Genomic DNA, 25132 nt, shown 5'->3' with positions numbered 1-25132 from the left:
TTTCTAGTTCCAGACTCAGAGGATTGCTAAGGCAAGGATAACCAAGTACCTCTGTGCATTTAAGTCTTCATGTAATTTAAAGAGAATCAGGAAGACTGTTCCCAGCCCCAAGTGACAAGGATCTGCTGGTATCACACGTATCATCACAAGTCTGCCCTCTGCCCGGTGCTTCAGCCCCCACAGGGCACCATGGGCAGTCCTGCTCTGACACTGCTGCCCCAAAGAGCATCAGTAAAACCCCAGGAGAAGCAGAACAAATCAGGATCCCAGTCCTCTTATTTGTACAGGGCCAAGTCTACTCAGCACTGTGTGTAGCAATTATGAATTATTCACTTTATTTTACTTTGCCTCATTCTTTTTTACTGTAACACTACATGATGTTCTCTTCTTGGGTCAAAACCATTAGCTGTCAGTACCTCTAGCAGTATGAAGAGCGATGTATTTATTGAGATCCTCTCTCCCCTTCTTTCTCATGAAATGAACCTGCTCGTATGTTTAACAATCCCATACATCTCCAGCAGCAGAGGCTCCATACCCTCTCAGCCTTGGTTTCAGTGTTTGGCTCTCACTGGAAATGATTTTTTTCTCTAATTGCAAATTTCCCTGCTGCAACTTGTAGAATCCACTTACACATCACTGACAAAACCACATTTTAACAGTAGTTTGTCTTCAAGTCATGGCAGGCACCTGAAAAAAGTATATAAATACTGCACGGGCAATAGCCTAGTGGTAAAAACTGAGTTTATTTATTATTTAAGTAAAAAATAACAAGAAGGTTACAAACAAAACACATATTTTCTATCTAGCATTTATATAAAAAAATATCTCCAAAGGCTGTTATAATAAACAGTCTATGACCCATCCTGAATCACACTATACATATTTAGCTTTTCACTGATTAATAATTTCAAAGTACAGCTGAGGTAGCAAAGCATGTCACGGTGTCCACGTTGTAGCTGGGAAATGAGCTGGAGGGTGTCTACTTTTAGCCTGTGAGATCAGCCTTTGCCTGAGCTGCCGGACTTCTGCCATCAGCTCTCGCTCCTGGCGTGCCAGTTCTCGTCTTCTGTCTAAAGACACTGAAGTGCAAGAAACTCGGACTTAGTATTGCAGCTAATGGTTTTCCACATACACTACAAATACCTATTGGAAAACAGGTATCTCTGGCACACAGTACCACTGTATGTGAGACAGCCCTCAGACCTGCAAAGAGCAAGTTCTTTGAAAGCAGCACCTGTTTTACTGACAGAAGGTGAGATGCTAATGGATGGCTACAGCATGTCCATGGACACATGTTCCCATTGCCTGCAGAGTTTTGTACATAAGGTGCATAGGATTTTAAATTGTGCTTTCACTGCCAGAGTTGCTAGGACAGCCCAGAAAAAATGATTAGACTAATTCTTGACTATAACTCCCAGTAAGATTTTGATGAAAGACAGCTCTACATCTTCTCAACATTCCCAAATCATACATAAATATGAAGATAGGAAAAGCATAGCTAAAATGATCAGGTCAGAATGCGATTAAACTAAGTTGAGGTTTACTAGGACTACTCTCATAATGTGACACGCTTCAGACACTTCCTTTGTGTGCTGGTACCAAGGACTTTTTTTTCAGGTGTGAAATAGAACACAACAATAAACTGGTTTACTATCCACTAAACACCCACACAACTACTAATGACTCAATCACACAACGAGGTGTTCCAGTAATGCTTCTGAAACTAAACATGAAAGAAAACAGAGTCCTAACTTTGAAACTCACTTTGTGGTGATTGCACAAATGCAGATAAATCATTCAGACAGATGTTTCCAGACCTCAGCACCTGCTGAACTTCTCTCTCTGTACATCTGGCATTTAAATCACACGGTCTCTCTGTGGAATGGAGAGAAGGATTCTTTGTGAATTAAAACTGTGTAAGTTTCTAGTGAATTTTCCTAGCTTGAGGTGAAACAGTTTTTTTTTAAGGAAGCTCCAGGTAATGGCAAGTACAATTTGCTCAGAATTAGAAGTCAATGTTCCTACCCTATCAGTCAAGGCTATGCATTACTGCACTTCATTTTAATAAATTAGAGCTCTGTAATTTCATTAATTTCTTAAAATTCCCTTTAAGAAATTACAGCTCTCTAAGAAATTACATGTGCTGTTTCTTCCTATATAATTAATCTTCTGACAAATATGCCACTAAGATCATATGGAATATGGCCACTCATACTTGCAGTTTTAAGGAAACACCCATTTTCATAATGTGCATTTGGAAATTACTCCATACCAAAAACATTAGGTAAATAAGGGCAAAGGTTGAAAATGTTTGCCCAAAGCAACACTAATCACCTAACCTTAATACTAATCACTAATTTTTGTGAGCCTTGAAGACATGGAGGGGATAAGAGAAATATCTGCAAAAACACACAAATGCAGCATTTGGGAAAGATGTACTGGCCAGTTCTGAAAGCACATACATATGATTTTCTTCTGTGAACAAAAACTTGGAAAAGTCACTTCTGGTATATCATCACAGGACAACCTTATTTGACAGAGGATTTCTAATGGATTGGCTTAAGTTGAGGTAAACCTGTGTCCCTACCAAAAATGTCACTTGTATAGTTACATCTGATAGATATTGAACTGAGATTTCTTTCCAAGTCTGGCCTGATATATTGGTTTCATGAAAGAATACTGCCAAAAAGTACTTATGTAAAGGAGTTATGCTTAAGTTTATCCCTAATACTGGACACTTAGTTTGCGTTGAGTTGTTGAATGCTTCATGCCAACATCCACACAGAATTGCATTATCTATATGCTCACCAAAATAACCATCTTCCCTTTCCAGCTTTTCAGACAATTGTAATGCATCATTAATTTTGTCATCTAAGAACTTCTTTCTGTGCTCATCTGCTGCAGCAGCTGCCTTCTGCTCTTCCTCTAGTTGAGCTTCTTTCTGTATAATGTCTTCCCGCTGTGCAAGAGAGATATTAAATGTCTTCAACAGATGTGTTGCAAGGAAAAAACAACAAGTTAAACCATCTGGATTATTACAGATTACACTTCACCCTTAATTCAAAATAGATGTTACTAAGATGTGTGAATGTTTTATTTTGAAAAATGTCTCAATCAAACACCTGGAGAAAAGCAAAAGTCTTGGGTCAGAGAAAAAAAAAAGAGAGGAACTTACAGAAATAGGAATATACTTTCCCAAATCTAAAACATTCTCACCAATTTTCTGTAGTTCTTCCAGAAACTTCCAGTCAAAACAGGAAAGGAGATTCCTAACAAAATATTTCTCTAGTATCTTTCAGCTTTATGGTCTCTACTTATGGGCAAAAGACAGTTACCCAGTGTGCCAGGTCCACTTAGGAAAAAGAAATAACGCAAATACCTTTTTTTCTTCTGTCTCCCTCATGGCCTTCAGCAGTTCAGCTTCTCTCACCCTGTTGTCGTGCAGGAGCCTGACTAGCTCCTCGTAGCACTTCTCACGGTCCTGGTCGTCACGCCTCAGCCTCTGCAGCACCTGCAGCCTCCAGTCGGTGTCAATGCGCTTCTGCTCGGCTTTGGCTACGTTTCCTTCAGCCACCTGGTGAAACACCTTCCTTACCAGCAATCCACTTAGTCTATTCCAGTTGCACAGCCCTACCTACAGACCAGGCAAGACAAACTGAGGTGTTCTCCAGTATCACTGTTGGATGTCCCTGCTGGGAGGCTGCTCCTGCAATGCCACTCATTTACAGGTGCAGCTGACATAAGACTGATACCTGAATGCCAATACTTTCACCCACATCCATCTGCTTCCAAAAATCCAATGCTGTTTACAAAAACTCAGGCCCATATGTTTTTTTCTAGACAAAATATAAATGCAGATGACAAGCATATGGGCAGTGGGATAGCTGCAACTATTTTTCCAACTGTGCAGTTACAAGTTCTGAGGTTGCAAATCTGAACAATTCCTAATGTCAAGCTACACACATTCATTACTGTGATCTACAAGACAGCTTCTACCGCTGAATTTCCTGCCAAGTACTACCAACTGAAAGCTCGTTTGAGGCTTACTTTTGTTTTATTATGGTTACAAACAAAACATGTTCCTTAACAGGAGGATGACTTATTCTGAAAATCAATTTTGAGACTTACGTGCCTTCTAAGTGTTGAGAAGTGAAAAAAAAATTAATATTCTTGGCAGATCCAGGGAATTTCAGTATTATGTAGATGTTTGGACACTTCAGTCGTATTTTTGAAAACCTCAAAACTTGAAACATAGCATCCTAATGTATTAATAGAGGTATCTAGAAATTAGATTTCCTTAGAAAATATTTCTGTATTAACTTGAACTAGTTAACTGCAATCATAATACTATTAACTAGTACTACTTGTACTAGATAACATACTGGCTACCCCAAATACATGTTAAGATCCAGTAATCTTACTGTCTGAGCCTTCTGGTTTTCTTCTCTATCTATTTCCATCAATCTCTGAACACAGTGATCTTCCAGATCCACCTTTCTTTGATGGGCATCCACCTTTTCTTTCATTTCCTTCGTAACTGCCTCTTGATCTTTGATTAGATGCTGCCAAACACACAAACAAAAATTACTGTTGCTAAGCTACTAGTTCACATTTGTAATTCTGCCTCTTTAACATTTATTAAAATTTCATTAAACTAGTATATGAATATATCCACACATCTCATCCCACTACATATCATAACTGTCCAAGAAAATGATAGTTCCTGCTGTTTTATTAACTTGGAATTAAACTAACATCAGAGTCATGACAGTGGTCTCTCAGGTTGATATGGATGTAATTCCAGTCCTTGGATTACAGTGGAGCATAAAACCAGAATTCCAACTTAAATGAATTAGATTAATCATGAAAATATTCTCTACTTTTATGGCAAATTTTAGCCAAAACCTCAAAATGTTTCACAAATAATAATTGTGTTTCGTGGTACTGGGACTTATAATAAACACATCTGCAGCTTGAATGCAGAGATGATTTGCCAAAGTAGTACAAACCAGCAGCAGATCTAGAAATAGCATTTTAACTCTCACCATCTTTCTTCATGTTCACCAGGGCAAATCTACACAATTTTCCGGAGAAGAAATAACCTCTTCCTAGGCCTGTGGGAATCTATTGAGCAGCTGAGGCAAAGTAAAGATACACAACCTTCTAAGCTGGAATAAGCCCCTCACTGATGGCAGCAAAACAGTTCAGGGCATGGCAGGGAAAGCCTGTCTGCACAGATTCTTGTGGGCAGATATATATCCTCAGTTAGTTAAATATCTGCTACCTTTCTAGACTAAAGAGGATGATTATTGTAGAATTAGTTCCCCTAAAGAGCTGACTTTACATGTACTGGAATACAAATGAGCTTAGCCTGGTTTGTGTTATGTAGCCACAATACAACTGGCTGTGTATTTAATAAATAGATGCTAACAGAAATTTACCCCAGTTATGCTCAGCATGTCTTATAAAAAGTATATGGCCAAAGTCTTTAAAAAACTACATACAAGCAGACACATATTTCAAAATAAGGGTTAGATAGGCGAGTGTCCACTTCATTCCATTGGATCTACACACGTGCACAAAGGGCACATGTAGATGTGATTTCTAAACATTTAACTTACTATTTCTAACCAAAACAAGCATTTCTAAAGCCTTCCATTGGCATCCTTCCTTTTCAGTAATTTATAATAATTATTTATAATAATTAACTCATATTTAACTTTAAACAGTATTACTGATTAAAGCCCTTTATTATTTACTAGCGATCTCTGAATTATAAGTCAGTCATTTCAGAAAGGAACTGCACATTCCCAACAAGCCATCCTTTCCTTTTTGCTTAATGATGTTGTTGGCAACTAGACAGTTTTTCATCAACTACATCAATTTGCTGTACTGTTCTCTCCAGAAAATGTAGATATATCTGGATATCACAGATGAAAAGGTGGGAGTTTCTGGGATGAGGAACATTGTTATAGACTTATTTCTTATTTACCTGTTCCTTACTTCCCTCAAGCAGCTGAGCACACAGCTAAATCCTGCAGCAACCAAATGATATCTCTGCACAGGGTAAGAATAAAACAGAGAGGATACGAGTATTTTCACCCAAAAAAAGAGATAATAGTGAGTTCTGCTAACGCTTTTATTCTAAAATAAAAGTATGAAAGAGGAAAAGGAAAAAAAAAAGGCCTCCTTTTTCCTGACAAAGTCTGGTTGAATGAACATAATTGAATCCAAGAACTTTAAAGGAAGAACCATTAAACATGTGTATAGCTCCCTAACAATTACCTGCTCAAAAAGCTGTCTTTGTGATTCAAGTTCCATCCGTCGTACTTCTACGTCCTGAACAGCAGCAGCTGTTTCCTGCTCTCTCATGGATGCCTTGAGAAGAGAAACACATAAAAATTTAGTAAAGAAATTCTTCTCCCTTAAAAAAAAATTGTCAAGAATGTGCAAACCCCCAAGCTACACCCTCTCCTAAGTTCTAGTTAACCTTCTACCTTCATACCATGAACAGAAAATATTGCACATCAAAAGCTCAGGGCAAGGTGGAGAAGAGGCATAGAAAGAGTTTTGCATGCAGCCAAGCTTGTTAGGGAAATGTCAGGCTTGAACTAGTGCTGATAACCTGCCAGATGCAGCTCTGAGTCGAATAAGGAGTCTCTGAACCCAGAAGGCTGGGGAGGACAGCAGACAGGTGGGCAAGTGGCCACTTGGCAGAACCTGTGCTGAGCTGGAGCTAACGAGTCTTACAGCACCCTGACTGAGGGAACAAGCACACACTGTGCACTGTGCTCTGCAGAGTGTGGTGCTGAGACACAGGGAACAGCCCTGCAAAGGCTCAATTTGTGCCCACGAGGTTCAAAAGCTTCCATTCTCAGCATTGCATGCCACGGTCCCTGAGCTGGTAACATGGAAACAGAGCCAGGCCTGGCCAGAGGCCACTGCGGAGCCTCCCAGTCAATGGCAGAGTTAATTTGCAATCTGGACATACAGCCCACAGACAGCTGAGAATTCACCAGCCATTTAAGGAACTCGTTACATTTTTCAAAACTGCCAATAATCAGACGAATCTGACTTTTCTGAGGAATTTTCCCAGTTAAAGCAAGCCAGTAGAACATACTAAGTGCCAAAAACCCCCTGTAAAATTATGCATTTACCACTTAAAGCAGTCCATCTCTTGCTAAATACACCCCTGGCCTCACAAATCACAGTACATCAACTACAATTTTAGTTATGCATTTTTTCCTTATTTATTTTCACTATTAAACCTTCTAGAAAAGAACTGCTTTAGCAATGCTCAACCTTTCTTGCAATTTCATCATCAAGACGTTTCAGTTCCATTTGAAGCTGATCTTGCTGGTAGTTCAGAAAACGCCTTCTTGAAGCATCTAGAAGTTGTAGTTCCTTTACTTTCAGATCTCTTTTAATAGCAGCGAGTCTTCAAAGCCAAAACAAACAGAAACAAGGGAACTTGTATACATAAAAGGTCAGTACCAAAGAGCACAAACTTACAGTGTAGTTAGCCATTAGTTACTGTGAACTCATCTCTAACTTATAAAGTTTAGGACAGTTGCTTTCAGTAACTTTTCTGGTTTTCATTTATGAGACAAAATTAAATTCACAGGCACACAAACATTGTTTAATGGCAATGTCCCCAGTTAAGCTTTCAAGTCCTGGGACCTGTTTCTGTTCCACTTTAATAAGCACTAGTTTAGTATTGCAACAATCCAAAACTGGAAACCGCTCCTTAGAATAACTTCAGTGTCCTGGTACCTCTTGCTGCACAAAAATAGTCCTAAGTTTATTTGGTAAATATCAAACTCTTTCAAGGAACTAAACCATAAACTGAAGAATATTTTGCAAATAAATTTTGCAAAAAAAAAGCTCACTGCTTTTTTAAAAAAAAACCTGTGTGGTTACAGAGGTTTAAGAGATGTGCTCCCAAAGGTGATGGTTAAGGACAGGGTTTAGCAGTGGACTTGACAGCCCTGGGTTAATGGTGGGACTCAATAATCTTAATGGTAATTTCCAACCTAACTGATTCTACAATTACTATTAGTTGATTTAAGAAACTATGGAGATGTTGACATTCTCTTAAACCTTAACAACTGCAAAAACATACAAACTAACAGTTCAGCTTCATTACTGTCACAACTGTTTGCTCATCAACTGATACATAAAACAGTCTTTTTTCTAGATCCACTAGAAATACAAGACTGGATACAGTCACTGATACTATAGCAACTCTCATATTTGCAGTGTGGGTTAGTGCAAGTCTGAAGTCTCAGTGTGCAAACACACAGTAATTGACTGCTTAAAAGTACTCCCAATCCAAAGAGACCAGACAAAAGGCTGGGAGCCAAGAAAAAAATATGAAGTGACTTGACCTCTAATCTGCTGTATTCCCTCAAGCAAGGCAGTAATACAACCCAGATCACTTAATTTTCACACCAAAATATGACCTGCCAGACCACAGTTATCCCACATCACAATTTATACAAATTAGTGGTTATTTCTCCTTTTCTTGTGGTTAAAAATGTAATAGCAGGATGCAATAGCCAGACCCCTAACGCTTCTTATATTACAGTACCTCTGCCTCTGTTCTGCCAACTTCTCTTCTTCTTCCAGCAGCATTTTCCGCCTCTGTTCTTCAGCTTCTTGAAGTAATTTCTGCTTTTGATACCAGGCTTCATCTTCTGCTTTCTGTTCCTCTGCTTTGGCTTCTGATTCATGTGCTAATTGTCTAAATGGAAGGAGGTCACATGTTAATAACTCAAGCCAATTATCAAGAAATTACTTGATTAGTTAGAAATTAATGACTGTATTAGCAAAGAACTGCTGAAATGAGACAATATGATAAAGTACATGAGGAAGAGTTACAATACTGACTGTTAGAGACAAATAGGGCATGGCAGGGCAGGTATTTTCTTCTTCACGTTCTTAACAAAAACCAGTTTCTAAAGGTGCCTTGGCATCATGGCACCCACTGATTTCAACAGCAAGCTAAGAACTCCCAGTCCTTCAAAAGTTGGACCCCACAAAGTCAACAAAGGTTTAGGCTCTGACTATGAGATTCCAAGTTGGTCACTTGTGGCCCAATATTTTTTGCGAATTAGCAAACATTTTTTATTTAAGATAAAACTGATGATTTGACTTCAAAACGTGTCAAACCAAATAATACTGAACCTTTAGCAACTATTTAAAGTCATCTTCCTGAATCTTCTTTCTTGTCTCTCTTCTCAAGCATATGCATCACAAAAGACAAAGGCAATTGTGTCCACCTGTCCCTCCCCGTCTGAGACTGTCGTCAACTTTCCCAGTAATACCTCTCTTTTAAGTATTCCATTTCATCCCGTCTGATCCGCTCCCGTTCCCGAGCTTGATAATCCACAATGAACTTGGGATATTTATTGAATATAGGGTACTGTCCTTTTGTAAGTGGTATAAAGTCCTCAAGCATACGCTGTGGATGGATGTCGAGTGGTGTAGCCTCCATAAGGCGATAGGCTTCCTTAATCACAGCTGTGATTTCCAGGTTGTTACGATGATGAAAGAAATACTGTAAGAGACATGCTTCCATTTACATTCTACAAAAGATTATGCACTTTTATGTATTTTTACATAAATATATATTTACTTTTATTACACCTCTTTGGGAATAATTAGGTAAGTTAGCAAGATCTATATTTCAACAGTTAATCTACAAAGGGTTTATTTAGTTATCCCTACCAATTCATAAAATATTACCAGTTCAAATGACTTGAACCAAACCTCTTTTGAGTTGTGAAAGTATGCTCTGGTTCTTTTCCTTCTCTTCAAATGGCTGTTGTGTAAGGGATCTGGAAAGTTAAGTGTCAATTTGGAGTGTTCCACTGCCCAAACAGACACTCCCACCACTGGATGAACCTCCCTTGACTTTTGGTGTTCAACCATGAAGATTGGAAGTTTCTCTTCTTGCAGGACTATTCTTCCCATCAAAGACCTTATTTACCAAGAAAATATCTAAATTGGTCATTACTAAACACGGCAATAATGTTATCTCTTCAACGTCAGTCAAATTGACTCTAAAAGCACACTTTAGAGGTGGAACCCTTTATTTGCCTTCAGAAATGTTTACATAAGAAAAAAACTCCTTCCCCCATGTAAGGCTAAACATAAGGAAACATTTTCATTTAGCTTCAGAGAACATTCAATAATACTGCCTAATTTTGCAAATCTGAAAACAGGATTATGAAGCAACATAACAGAACGATTGTGTATTGTCTCCAGAGGCAGAAGTCCACATTAGATCCCCAAAAAAAGAGGTAGAATTATTTTGTGGTTGATGAACTATTGAAATTTACAAAATGGCTTTTAGTGGCATTAGAAAGCTTCTGAAAGCTTTTAAAGTTCTCCTTGCATGAAATGCAGGAAATTGCTCAATGTTTTACTCATTTACTGTATATTTGTCAAGTACCAGATAACTTTGTTCAGAAACATGTATTAATATATTAATGTGGAAATGAAACATCTCCTTCTAACCTCTCTAACAACAGATACAATGTTTTATACACCTCTTGCACATGACTGACTTGAATATAAAGAAGTTTACCTCAAAATCCGCTGCTTGATTACACTGAAGCAAAGGAGCTCTGGAACATATAATATAGGCAACAACAATCATTAGAAAGTATGAAGGATGGTTGGAGAAGATATTGTCAAAGACTTTCAGCCATTCTTCTCTTGTTAGAACCTCTGATAACAGTGTTTCTAGGAGAGGCCAAGCATAAACCTAAATTATTTAGGAAAAAAGATAAAATAATCCATTAGTACAATTTTACCATCCCTTTAAAAGACATAATATGATTTTTCTTGCCCTATACCAAGAATCTATTGATTTTTGAAAGAAACAGGAAATAAACCAGACCATTCGAAGACAAGTTTCATCACCAACTACAAATATTCAGAGTAAATATGGGGTGATTACAAATATGTTTCTTATTTAACAGGATGTCTAAATGTTCTGTTTAAATTTGTGAAGCTAAAATCATCCCTAATGATAAACAGGAATTACAAAATTAATTCATCACACTTATGTTCACTTAAAAACAAGGTACATTTATAATTTTATGAGTAGATTTTCAAGCAATGTGGACTTGAAAGCAAAGAACTTCTAAGAACTACAGTAGCATGTGCATGATATTTATGATCACAGACAAGAAAGAACAGCAGGAAACCAATGATATATTCTTTACACTCCCATATCATTCACTGTTATTTAATGAAAACTTCCCCAAAATAGAACTACATCAAAATAAGAAACTAGTGCTCTAGTATTCACTGCAGAACATTTTTGTATACAAAAGTTGGCTAGAATATTACCTGTGAAGTCACATTGTATTTTATTAAATGCTGGAGTAGTTCTTTGTCATGATGTGCCAAAACATTTTCCATCATACTAAGGACATTAACTGGAGGATTGGGAAAATATTCAAACCAGTGCTGGCAAAAATTAACTGAAAAGAGAATAAAAAGCCCAACACAATCCACTGTAATCCAGAGTGACAGACTCATGACAACATTCAAGTTTGTTTACAACAGCCATGAATTTAAGAGGTAGTTTCAGGCAGCAAAGGCTGTTTAAGATACTCACATCTCTTTCCTAGCATCTATTCCTAAACCATTCCCACAGTACACTGCTCCTCCACTGCACTGGCATGAGTTTTTGTGTCAGCACACTGTGAATCAGACTGAAGAACTAGTAAGGCTCAAATATAAAATGAAAAACTGTGTGCTGTGGGACTGAGGCATCAGGGGCAGACAGCAATACTTAAACCAGTATTTCTGTCTCATGAAACTACAGCCTGGATCAAGTAATTTTTAACGTACTAAGAATAATTTCTGTAAACTTGGATACTTGTCCACTAACAGCATGTGTTTGCAAAGTGGGTACGTATGCTTGGCAGCACGTATCTTCTGCACACTTAGCAGCAGCTGCAACAATTAATTTAAGCGTAAAGCACTTTAATTTAGAATGTTTCTTCAGAAGACAGCCACAGCCAGTGTTCAGACAAACGTCTAGTTTTGAGTTGCCACATGCTTAGGACAACTAAACACAGTAAAACCTTGAAAGAGATCATTCCCTTTTGACTGGCAGCGGGTGAGGGGGTAGGTGGGTGTGACTACTTTTCCCACGTCTAAGAGACCTAATTATTATGATATAATTATGCTAGATACACTTGGTTTTGCTGATTAGACTTTACAAATACTATTAAAACTGCTAAGTTTTTGCTAGATACACTGCAAAAGGAAGTCTAATATTTGAGGTTTTTGTTTTAGGCACACAGTTGCTACATATTAATTAGAAGAGAGCCTGATGACCTCTTAGGAAATACCTCATTCATTTCAGCAGGAAATGCTCTTTTGCATTGGAAAGCTTAACCATGTTGCAGCACATTTGAGTTTTTAAAATCATTGCTTACCTACTACTGTTGCAACAACTTCAAAGCAGATCAGCGGGTTGTTCTGGAATAATTTTACAAATGGGAATGCCAGCAAAGGAATATAAGGTGTCTCAGCAAAGATAGCAGACCAGTGAGCTAGAGCTGATAAGGTCCTGTGCACAAGGGCAAACAGGGTGTAGAAAATCAATATAAAACCAGACAAAAATATAATATGTATTTTAGAACCACAACATAGAAAGATTGTGAACTTCAAGACAGATGCAGGATTGTATGAGTTATCAACACAAAATTACAAAAGGGTAGTACTATTTCATTTTAGAATTTTCCTTACAGTTGATTCCAGCTCAGTGGATACATTTCAGATCGCTATATGAAAATAAAAATCTATAATATTTAAATAAATACAAATATATATTTTACCTCTGTAGAACTCTCAGCAGTTTTCTGCTTTTGATGGGGTACTTATTGTGAATATTCACAAAGGCACTGTGGGTTCCCTTATCTATTAAGCTACTGAATGCCAGGTGGTTTTCAGGAAGTTGTAATAAGGAACGCCAAACAAACATCCTGCAATTAAAATGCAGCCTTAGTCAAGCAACTTCTCTTTCATAGGCCAGTAAATACAAGCAATTTTATTTTGTGCAAGCATGACCTTGCACACAAAAAAAATACCTGTACTTTGCTGGATATTCTCCAAATCCTTTCAATAAGGCCCGCAGACGCTTCTTGTTTAATCCACCCGGCAATTCATTCTACAAAATAGGGGATCAACAATAAATGTAATGATTTGCTCTCTTTTGCACTCTGATCAATGATAGTAGTGAAATATTGAAGTTCCTGACATAATATTTAAAAAAATTAAATGTCTATTGCTATTTGTTACATAGTCCTAGGTATTTCAACAACAAAGAAAAGATAATTCAAAACATCATTTATTGTCTCCTGAACTCAAGGAACAGCTGCCATTGATTTCAGTGAGAAGCAGATCAGACCCTAACTGACTAAACCATGTACATTTAAATGATGGATATAGCAAACCATAAAGAACACTGACATAAGGAATAGATCATATGGTGACACGTTGCAGGAGGATATATACACACAGATATGTGTATGTATATATGTGTGTACATAGGAGACACAAGATAAAGACAGAGAGAGAAAACAGCACAGTGATGACAGAAGGGAAATAAATTTAACAGTAATTCATCTTCTAAATAATAAATAAAAATGAAATTATTTTAGGCAGACATTTTAAAGGTGCCAGTTTGCTAGCAGGGAAGCAGATCAGATCTAGCAAATATCCAAATGTGTCACAAGTTGCTTGAACAACCTCAGAGGCACCCCAAGATGACTGGAGGCATCTCTGGCTGAGTCACATACTATAGGAGTATAGGAGGGCTAAAGAGAGAGAGAAAATGGTACTAAACTCTGCTCAAACATCCAAGTGCATCATTGCCTGAACTTATTCTTTAAAATAAATGGCAATGAAATTTAAATGCTGCAGATGGGAGAACAAAATATTTGCAACTTCTTCCTACCTCTTTATTTTCAAGGGATGCGTTTCCTTGCAGTTTTAGCAATCTGGTTTGAATTTTGCTTCCTCTAGATTTCCAAGACCCCTCTGACCTTCCTGGAGTTACTTTCATTATGAGTTTATTTGTCTCTGATGTGGACTTGGACCCATCTTGTACAACTTTGAACATGGATGGTGGAGGCTAATATTAAGTACAAATACCTTGGTTAAAATCTTGTAACACAGATTACATAACACTATAATTTGTTGTTTATTTTACATGCCACATTTCTGTGTTTGATGGCCATAGGAAGAAGAATAGAAACACATTTCTACCATAGATATATATGGATTGCATACCTCTGAAAAAGAATGTCAGTGAATAAAAACTGCTTTAACTATAAGAAGGTTTATATAACTTCCAAACCAACTCAATCATGTTATTTCCTTGCTTAGCAAACACTAAAATATAATTGGAATAGTATAGATGTGTATCATGTACTGTTAAGGTTATTACTTTAGTGTGTTTCTCAGTGTCATTAAAATACTTTGCATTTCTATAGCACCAGTTAAAAAGAATACAGAAGACCTTTACAAACTTTAATTAGTCTTCAGTGTCAGGCAGGCATTAATTAATTCAATGCTGGAGATTGGGAAAGCAAGTAACAAAGTGGATCTCCCAGTTCATGTCAAACCGTCAGCAAAAGTGCAAATGGAATGCGTGTGACATCTTTACACATCCTTCCTCAGCTCCAACTCCATCATTACCCAGAGCTGGTTACTGTTTACTTCAAAGACATGGTGATTAAAGATATGTGGAATTCTGGATTTAGAAACCTAACTCCCATTAATAAATTACTTTAATGAAATAAGAACTGGTATTTAGAATGTTTCTTATGTAGGAAAGATTAGGGGTATGGTTGTGCCATAAATCATGGATGCTGGTATCCAATAACACAGTAAGAAGAACAAAATCACCAGTAATAAAAATACCATTCATGCCCACACTTTAAGAGAGCATTACTTGCTAAACATTTCCTATTGGAAATGGAACAGAAGCAGCACAATTATGCTGCTTCCATCTCCCCCCAAACATCACTCTGCAAAGAACTGATGCATGCAAATTGCTGTAGAAAGAAATACCATCTCCCCCTTGTTCCAACACCAAAACCACAGTGATATATATACACCTTAAAAACATCAAATTACCTGGCAGACTGGAGGAACTATGAAGGAAACTCTACAAACCACTTTTTCTAAACTTGTATTGTTAAATATGGCACTCCAACATGTATCTGCAAACTACTGCTGGTACAAAAGATATGTAGACAAATATTAACTTCAAGGGGATTTACTGCTGTTTTAAGAAATGTAAAACACTCTACCTTATTTCCTTCTTGAGTTAAAGCTTGGACACTGTATAAGTTAAGGCTTCCATTTTCCATTACTGATGCAATATACCGTCCATTGGGACTAATTGCTGCTGTACTAATTCCTTCTTCAGGACTCCCAATATCAAAAAGGAGTTTGCATGTTTCTGTATTGATAAACCTCATAATATTATCTTGACTTAACACTCCAAGGACCTGTAAGTTAAAAGGATTCCTCAATTAATACTGTCAGTGTAAATCAAAGTGGAATACTCCATCCAGCAATGAGATTCCATTAAGCTAAAAGAGCAATTGAGCAAAGAGTGAGCACAGTCACTTTCCTTTTGTTTGGTGCAGGCCCATATCCCCAGTGTCCCCCCCACAAGCCCTCAAGGTATAGGTCTTGAATCAACTAAGCCAATATTCCTGTCTTAAGCTTTGTAAAAAAACTGACCTGATTGGAGCCCCCATCAAAACTGTCAGGGAGGAATTCCAGGTGACGGACAGCTCGCACTTTCTCAGGCATCTGGATTATTTTTATCAACCGCTTTGATTCCAAACACCATAAGTGAAGATGATTTGATTTTCCACCAGCTACAAAGGTCCGGCCATCTCTGGATCACAGATGAGGTAAAGTTTCCATCAGCATACTATAATTTACATTAGTGTTAGCTAAAGAGAGAGATGGTACATTTTGTTCTAAGCCCTCAAGTCACTTTTGAATCTGCCATTATTTTGTCATATTCTCCCAAAAGAACAAAACACCTACTAAACAATAGCATTTGCTAAGGTAAAGGATAGTTTAAGCCTTATTTTAATGGTCATTAAAAATCAACTTAATTTGCTTCAACTGCTATTGGACTATAATAAACACTGCTATTGATCATTGCTGAAAGTACCAGTTACAGCAGACTTCAAAAGCTTATCTTATTATATAGCTCAATAGTTCCATAAATTATTACAAATCAAGGAGAACCTGTTTAAAACTACAATTTTTGTAGTCTGCTTTAGAATGTTTAAAATAGCAATTTACCTGGTAACTGCAAACACCTTATAAAGTAATACAGAACCTTCTACAGGAGATGGCAACTGGTATTTACAGTGAAGAGTATCAAATTCCCATGCAAAAACAGAATTATCTTTGAAACAGCTGAGAATGGTGTTACTCAATGGAAGAAAAAAAACCTGGAAGAATATGGAAAAGAAAAAAAAATGGAATGTTGTCAAAGAAGTACACTCTAAACTGAACCAAAGTTCATGGTAAAATAAAACATGGCAGGAAATCATGACTGTGTGGCTGTTGCTGTAACTGTGCAAGGCTTGGATCCCACAGGCAGCTGGCCCTGTCCCCTGGGACAGCCTAGAGATGGGTGGGCCTGCTCTCCCTTGCATTGGTTCACAACTTCTCATATCCTTTGCTAAACCAGTTTAAGTCGCCAAAATGACACAAATTTTATCTGTGTTATTTTTATTACTGTTAAAACTGTGTTGTGGAGGCTTCTGGTGGGTGCTACAGAGAACACAATATAAGTAGTGGGAACATAAACGCAGGAGCAGGAGGGGATGGGAGACATGAGCCAGAACTGGTCAGTGAACAACTGCTTCCTGCATCTTCTACAAACTAAAAAGCATTCAAACAGTACCAAGAGCCTGCAAATGCACTCTCTGAAGCATTCATCTCTAGATTTAAACTCCTTAGTTTTGCATACAACTATTTAAAATATTGTAGAATGTTTAGCAATGTATTCTCCAACTATGAAATGCAGATTTTACTGTGAGGATGAATAAAGATAGAACAAAACAGTCTGTAAATATATATATTTTTGCAACTATTCTGAACATGTTTATTGTTTATATGTAACCTGTTTCCAAAAGAAAAAAAATTGGATTATTTACATTTTTGGATGTCATCAAATACATTCTTACTTAATGATAAATTATTGGTTTAGATCAGAGGTTCTATTTTGGCAGCAGCTCATGCAGCTTCAGCAAATTCCCAGTATCTATAATCTTGAACATGAAACTGAAAATGTCTTCTGGTATCTGAGCACTGAGGGACTACCTGAAGTACTCACTGGCTGAGATTAACAGTCAGTGCTACAAAGTTCAGAGTTTTGGACTGAATGGTCTCTTAGGGCCTTGAAAATCTGTAAATCTGGATAAGTGGGATGGGATTCATCTTAGTGACTGGAAGTTGGATGTTCAAGCCAAATTAATCACTTGACAGTGAGCAAAAATTACCTGTAGGGAAAGAGCTGCCTCACCTACCACAGTCACTTATCTTCAGACAGACTGAGCTGTCTGTCCTCCTTCAGGGACCCTGAAGAAGACCAGACAATGAAATGAGAGAAGATGTCTATCATGGAGATGGATGAAGTTTAAATTTTGGCAAACTGGACTACTGAACAGCTCCTAATTTTCTGCTTTCTTGTAGAAAAATATGCCAGGATGGTCACAAGCAGCTGTTGAATAAGCAGTGATGCTTTGGAAATGGCCACTATAGATGTGTTGTTTTCCTGCTCCTTTGTTTCACCTGCTGTCCATACACTGTGCAGCTCAGTCTCTCTTTTTAAATTAGCTTTGCCCCACACCAGCTTAACAGAAGGCATATGATAGACTGCAGCTGGGCTTAAGTAAAGAGGCACCAAAAAGCACATGAGATTGATGACTCTACTCCACAGGCTCAGACAGTGAGCAAGAATCCAGCTTTAGACACTGAGTGTCAGGGCTGCAGTCTAATAATAAATCTAATCTTCAATAAAGCACTTACTTATCTGTATGTCTTAAATCATGGCATGGGAATAAGTATCATTATTCTAAAGACAGGAAAATGAAATCCAGACTATTTGCATAATGTCCTATCAGAAATGGCAGCACCAAAAAAAAAAAAAAAAGCAGGCTCTTGATTCCCAAATATAATTTATTAATTCAACCCTTGTTTGGCTTTAACAGTTGTTTCCATACTGTAACATCCCGATCCTACCAAATTCCAAGAGCCATTTATCAATAAGAAATCCCTACACATGGCTTACACAAAGAAAGATACTGAGCAGTAGAAAGATCCTGTCCACTAAAGAAATGCAGCCATCTTTGGAGGGGAGATATTATAACTATTTTAGCAACATGCACTACACAACAGTTTCAGTATAACAAACAAACAAAGATGTATGGATCATTTTTTATGGTAATTGCTAGGTGACTGTTTTAAGCTGTCAGAATTTCTGCCTGACCTAGAACAGAGTGAAGGCACTCAAATGAATAGCCTTGTTCTCTGCAAAATCAGCATGGCTTTTTAGTGACCAGCCTGACGAGAAGTTTGGTTTGAAGTGGTGTTTGTCAGAGTATTCACTGCAGGGCAGCACGTGTGCAAGCCATGCCCAGGCTCTGTGTCAGGGCTTTCCAGGTTCTGTGTCAGGGCTTTCCGTAGTACTTATGCCACAGTGTGACATTTGGTGGCGCAGGCAGATCTGTTTAAAACAGTGCAACTCTAAGGAAGACCTATTTAAACCACTCCCTGACATAAACATGTCATCCCTGTCATCCCATGCTGTCCCAGAATAAGTGTCTGTGCAGCAAACAGAAACAAAGAAACCACTGGGCTGAAAAGCAGCAATTTCTTTTTGCTGAGTTCCTTTTCAGCCCTGTTTGTTCCTACATTCAGTTCTTAGTGTGCAGACAGAATAGCAGCTTTGGAATAAGCAGCTGAATGGGGCAGGTGGTGGTGACTGTTGGACCATTATGACACCAAAACTGCTTTTAACAACACCCTTAAATCTCACTATCATTCAGGTTGGAATCAATCTATGGAGGTCCTCTGAGCCCACCACAGGTCAAAGCAAGGTCAATCTAAACCATGGCTCCAACTTCCAGGTTAAAGTGGATAGTCAAGGTCATATCCAACCAAGTTTTGAGTATCTCTAAAGATGGAGGTTCCTTAAAAGTTCCCAGCAGATCTCTGCAACTATTGAGTCAGTATTTCAGTGGGCGGGGTGATGTGTTAGGATGACAGTTAAGATGATATGCCCAAAGAAGATACAAAAGATTCAGCTGTATTTGAAATATTTACAAATGTGATTTTACTATGTGGTGTTACACCTACTGAGGTGTGCTTGTTCACCTTTTAGCAACTGCTCTTTACTCACCTTCTGTATACCCACAGACTGATGAACATTCAGCTTTCTTATTCTTTGAAAGGTGTCCAAGTCCCACAGTTGTGCTGTATCAGTGGAAGTAGTGATAGCATACCTGCCTGAGCCATGCACAGAGATGGAAGACACTGATGAATCATGGCCTCTCATCCAACTAACTAACTCCTTGGTTTCTGCAGAAGTTGTTGAAAAAAAATGGAAAGGATATGAAAGTAATTCAAAGTGAAAGAACTACTACCTTAGTTGTATTACCAACATTATGCAGTGGAATAGACTTATAAACATTACTAGTATATAACCATTTACCATCACAGCCCAATAAACAAGAAATAAAGGTATCAGTCTTCACATAGCTATTACACCTTAGAGAGGCATAACCTTCTCCACACCTCCAACTAACAGATTTTATAAATTATGCTCAGTTATACACAGAAAGCCAACTTGCACAGACTTGTTTAATTTAGCCTAAAAATCAATCTTCAAAAGCCATGAACAATGTGATCAGGTAAGTTCAGCATGCCTCAGAGAATATCTGACGTGAACACCCACAGTAATCTCTAGAAATTGAGACTGAATGTTCTAGTCAGAATTCTCCACTTGTTTTTACTTGTGGATGGAGTCTGTGAATGATTATGCAGCTATTTACAGGTGCAAGGAAGAAAGGTTTAATGGCAACTGGCTATGACTACAGAAAGGTACAGTCAGAAAAAAACACTTCATGAATTCCTTTAGGATCCAAAACATTTTTATACTGTGCACTGCGTACTAAGGAAACGGCTCCTCTGACTACATTGTCTCCCACTTGTGACTGCATGACCACTAATCTTCCCTCAGCAACCAAACTGCACTTGTGCAAATACAGTTTACACTGGGTGGTTTGCCTGACAGCCCATGGGGTTGTTCCAGCTGACCTGCTGCTGTGGCATCAAACATGGGAAATGACTATAGAGCAGCTCATAAAGACTAACAGTCAAACTTTCTGCTGTGCTTACAGACAATTGAGTGCTTAAAGCTATCATCACCTGAGGGGTGACATGGGATTAGACAGCACGGCTTCTAAAGAAGGGGATGGAGCCCACCAAGTAGTATCTAATACACCTCTAAGGATAGTTCACTCAATACTGACTTATGTGAATACCATTTATATTTTAAAACATTACTGAGTACGACTTGATATCTGGAAACAGCACCATATAAACATTCAGTACTTTCTGGAATAATTAATATTGCTCTAAGTGCATCCAAACATCTAAGTTTGGTCTTGGTGTAGTTGAAAGGAAGAGAAAAACTGCAGAGGATTTCAGACCTTAATTCTGATTCTTTCTCTCTTTTGAGGAACACTGTGTTACATTAAAATCTTCACAGATAAAGCAGTCTCAAATCCTCAAATTGCAGATGAGTGATTCCTACAGCTTTTTAAAAAGATTAAAATCCAGATTGAGAGACACCACAACTGCACTTTTTGATAAAGATCAATTTAAGAAGAATGAATTGTCAATGCCTTTCACCATTTAACTTCTAATCAAGACAGAGACACACAGTTGGCCTGTGAAGTTAATTTTTAACATTGCTTTTGAACAAGGATAGAGAACTACTTGAATACTCAAAAGTATTGACAGTTCTTTTATTCTATATTGTCACTTTGTTCAAATACTTTACTGTAAATATAATTAAGAACTGGTTCAGTTGCTAAACTAACATACTGTCAACTGACTTTGACTTTATTATAATAGAGCACCTCATTCTAAGCAAACATATACAGAACTGCTTAAAAAAAAGGTAACATATATAACTGTGATCTGTGCTGGACTTCAGTTAAACAGATGCCTGGGTGACTTAGTGGGAACAAGGAACTTTGGCAAAGCAAAGGGTTGATTTAGGTTCATTTACCCACAGAACTATAATCCCCATGGGCCTAAACTTTTCTTTTTTGGACAGATGGCATGAAATACACAGTATGATTTCCATAAAAAAAAACTGTCAAAGAATTCAAGATCAAAACTAAAATTATATAGGTTTTTATACCAATCCTTCAAATTTCTCCTTACCTGTATCAAAGCACTTAACAGAATAATCTGCCAAAGCCACCAGGAACTCTGTCTTTCTGTGAAGATTAAATGCCAAAGCAGTGCAAGCCTGCATCGTTCGCTGGACAAGGTTGAACCTATTTAAAAATACACATTCTCACTGTGTTAGGAAACTTTGGTTCATAGTGAAGCAACACTTGAAGTGAAGTAATAACTTAATCAGTTTCAATATATATTTAACCGAGAAAAAAAATAAATCAACTCTAAAGGAGTAAGTAAATCATATCTAATTACAATAAATCTAAAAATCAGTCCTAATATTTTAAAACTCAGTAGTGAAAAGTTGAAAAGACTGGTTGATGTATTTCTGCAAATAAAAACCCACTAGTTTATTGCAATTCATGGCTCATTCATTGATCTGTACTGACCAAAGAATAACTCCTTGGGGTAGTACTTAAGTTCTATGAAATTGCTGTTCTGCTTAGTTACAAGCCTCTGCTCTTTTTGAGCAGCTAAACTAATGAAATAATATTTAGGGAGGTTGCATGAGACACTGGCTTGTAGTTTCAGCTCTGAGCAAACTACTATCTATTTCCACATTCACGGGAAAATGAGGGTTAAGACCTGACCTACGGGATCCTGTCCAGGCACGTTCCACAACCCTGAAGGTTATGGATGTCTCAGACAATTAAAATGACTTGACAGAAATATTCTTACCTGTTTCCATTCAAGTCAAACAGATATATATTCCCCTGGCGGTCCCCAGCGAGGAGAGAATCTCCAGAACCATCAAAAGCCACATTCAGAAAACGTATTGTCTTTGAATGGTACCCTTGGACACTATGGATTATGTTCACTATAAGTCTGTGAAGAAAGCAAGCAAAACAACTGTGCTTAGAATAATTTTATTATTATGTATTTCTCCAAGACCTAGGATTAAAATGCTTCTAAGTGAAAAACCTTCAATAAAACCACATATTTTTAATATAAAAAATACACTACAAAGGAAGTGATTCACTGTGTTGGAAGGTAGGTAGGAGGCATATAAAGCAGATGGGGAAAATCCACCATTCACAATCCTCTTATGTGGCTCCTGGTTGCCTGATTTTCATTATTAATGAATAACACTAACATATATCCTGATGTATCATCTACCAGTGCATCTGAAAGCCCAGTTCAGCTCTCAGCAAGGAACCTGGCTCGTCATTACCAATGCAAAGAAATATGCTGGAAAACAGAGCTGTGCATTACTGCAAGAAACCACTTTCATTAGATGTGGGGGTACATCAGTTCTAATATCACTTCTTTCCACAGTCTCCAAAAGCATTGAGTTTGTTCAGCCTGGAAAAGAGAAGGCTCTGGGATGACCTAATTGTGGCTTTCCAGTAACTGAAGGGAACCTACAAGAAACATGGAGGGACTTTTTACAAGGACATGTAGTGACAGGACAAGGGGAAACAGCTTCAAAGTGAAAGAGAATAGGTTTAGATTACATACTAGGAAAAAATTCTTTACTGTGAGGGTGGTGAGACAGTGGAACAGGTTGCCCAGAGAAGCTGTGGATGCCCAATCCCTGGAAGTGTTCGAGGCCAGGTTGGATGGGGTTCTGAGCAACCTGGTCTAGTGGGACATATCCCTGCCCATGGCAGGTGGCTCGGACAAGATGACCTTTAAGGTCCCTTCCAACTCAAACCATTCTATGATTTTATGAAGAAAGCCATATTTATCACTATTCATCTGAGATATTACTGAACAAAAGTTTCTGTTTTTTCACTTCTATCCTTGCACTGTGCTGTCCCTTAAAACAGAGCCAGATGCAGAAATGAAACCCATGTGCAGAATAAGCTGCAAGAGCAAGGATTTTCCAGGAACCAGGACAGTAAGATTTGGGAGATCTGCTACTCCTGGATTTATTAAATTTACTAAGCAAACAATTTATTTTCTATCATCACTTAGATATAAATTCAGAGTCAAACTAAACATCTAAAACTTTGCAGGACATTGGCAGGCTGACTAAAGACTGCAGAGCACTGGCTGGATGCTGTGACTGTGGCTATGTAAGATGCTGTCACCTCTCTAAGACACAGAATATGCCACCCAGCATGCACATGCAGCTGTGGAGGTATGATACAAAGTCTGAGTGAACACCAGAAGAAGGGCCATACAGCCATGGTACAAACTAGAGACAAAACTAATTGCACCTCACTGTTAAACCCATTCTTTTCTACAATAAAAGGGCCATAAAATTGAAACCAGAAAGATAAGGTATTTTAAATTATAATTGACATCTAGTGATGTGGGGGGTTTTATGACAAGTGAAGTACGACTTCTGCTTCTAAAACCACCCTGAAACCTGAGTACTTATCAGTGCTGTTACAGCATCTCCCATAACCTTCTCTATGCCACTCTCTGCCTTTCAAAAGTTCCTCTGCTACTAAACAGACTCGGGAGAACAGAGTTAGGAGTTCACAGGGTTGCATCCAGAGTCCCCAGGGCAGAGGCACTCAAAGCAGTATCCGTGCTGCTGCTCTTCAGCTTGGGCCAGGCAGTGTTTTCATTGTACACCATACTGTGATTAAACTCTGAGAATTCCCCTCGACACTTCATTCAGTACAAACAAACTGAAGCCCGAAACCGGGGTAAGTGCCCAGGCAAGCTGTGAGCAGCCTGAGCACGGGGGTTTCACAGCCTCCTGGGGGACCTGCTCTGCCTTCAGGAGGGGATCTCATCAGTGCAATACACATCTGAAAGGCGGTGCCAAGAGGATGGTGCCAGACTCTTTTCGGTGGTGGTGCCCAGCGACAGGAGGAGGAGCAATGGCCATAAACCAAAACACAGGAAGTATCACCCAAACATGAGGAAGAACTTCTTTACCCTGAGCACTGGAACAGGCTGCCCAGGGAGGGCGTGGAGTCTCCCTCTCTGGAGACATTCAAAACCCACCTGGACACGTTCCTGTGTCACCTGCTCTGGGTGACCCTGCCTTGGATGATCTCCAGAGGTCCCTTACAACCCTGACAATTCCATGATTCAAGGGGAACGTGTTCCCCCGCTTTCCACCCGGGCATCTCCGAGCTGCCCCTCCATCCAGCCCGCAGACGCTCAGGCCGGCCCGGGCCCGCCGTGCCCCGTCCGCCCCCTCCCCTGGGGCTGCCGCTCCCCTCTGCCCAGCCCGGCCCTGCCCCGTTACCCCCGCGGTGCCGCGGGCCCGGCCCTGCGGGCCCACACGGGGCCGCTCCGCCGCCCGCCCAGGTCGCAGCGCTCCATCCCCGCCCGGCGCCGCCGCTCGCGCGCTCCCGCGGAGCTCCGCCCCCCGCCCGCGCCGGGGGACGCCCCGCGAGTGGTACAGCCCACCCCCCCTTCACTCAACAGAGGGCAGCGGGAACAGAGGAGGAAACTCCCCCCCGCAAGTGTTGGCTTACTGGCGAATGGAACAGCCCCGGCGGCGGCCGCGGGGGCTGCCGGGAGTTGTAGTTCCCCTCGCACGGTTGGGGAGCGGAGCGCGGTCAGCACCGCGCAGTGAATAAAGTGGAGTGAAAACGTCGCGTCCCCGCAGGTAAAGCTGTTTATAACGGAGTGCGCGGGGTCACTCAGAACACGGCTTTTCCAGCGAGACTGGCTGCCGGTT

At 39.1% G+C, this 25132-nt stretch overlaps 1 protein-coding gene across 4 annotated transcripts; it reads right to left on the bottom strand.

Annotated features, from left to right (window-relative positions):
- Positions 1-735: 735 nt before the first annotated feature.
- TBC1D31 (TBC1 domain family member 31) lies at positions 736-24791 on the bottom strand. 4 transcript variants are annotated; one of them, XM_051778461.1, is made up of 22 exons: positions 24695-24791; positions 22222-22368; positions 21526-21641; positions 19472-19650; positions 16363-16514; positions 15784-15943; positions 15345-15545; positions 13985-14161; positions 13116-13195; positions 12864-13010; positions 12462-12595; positions 11362-11495; positions 10592-10771; positions 9327-9559; positions 8591-8743; positions 7303-7438; positions 6286-6378; positions 4422-4562; positions 3380-3574; positions 2809-2959; positions 1765-1875; positions 736-1079 (listed from the first exon to the last, which is right to left on the bottom strand). In XM_051778461.1, the coding sequence occupies exons 1-22, from the start codon at positions 24769-24771 to the stop codon at positions 937-939; spliced, it is 3240 nt and encodes a 1079-aa protein (XP_051634421.1). In that variant the 5' UTR covers positions 24772-24791; the 3' UTR covers positions 736-936. The 4 variants fall into 4 exon arrangements, with proteins under 4 accessions (XP_051634421.1, XP_051634423.1, XP_051634422.1 ...); XM_051778463.1 differs by lacking the exon at positions 24695-24791 and adding an exon at positions 24448-24584; XM_051778462.1 differs by lacking the exon at positions 4422-4562.
- Positions 24792-25132: the final 341 nt, after the last annotated feature.

The sequence above is a fragment of the Manacus candei genome, unplaced genomic scaffold (assembly GCF_025592945.1).
Source record: "Manacus candei isolate 608988 ecotype Guabito, Panama unplaced genomic scaffold, ASM2559294v1 h1tg000013l, whole genome shotgun sequence".
NCBI lineage: Eukaryota > Metazoa > Chordata > Aves > Passeriformes > Pipridae > Manacus > Manacus candei.
The sequence above is the reverse complement of the archived record's forward strand: the minus strand, read 5'-3'. Positions and strand labels throughout refer to the sequence as shown.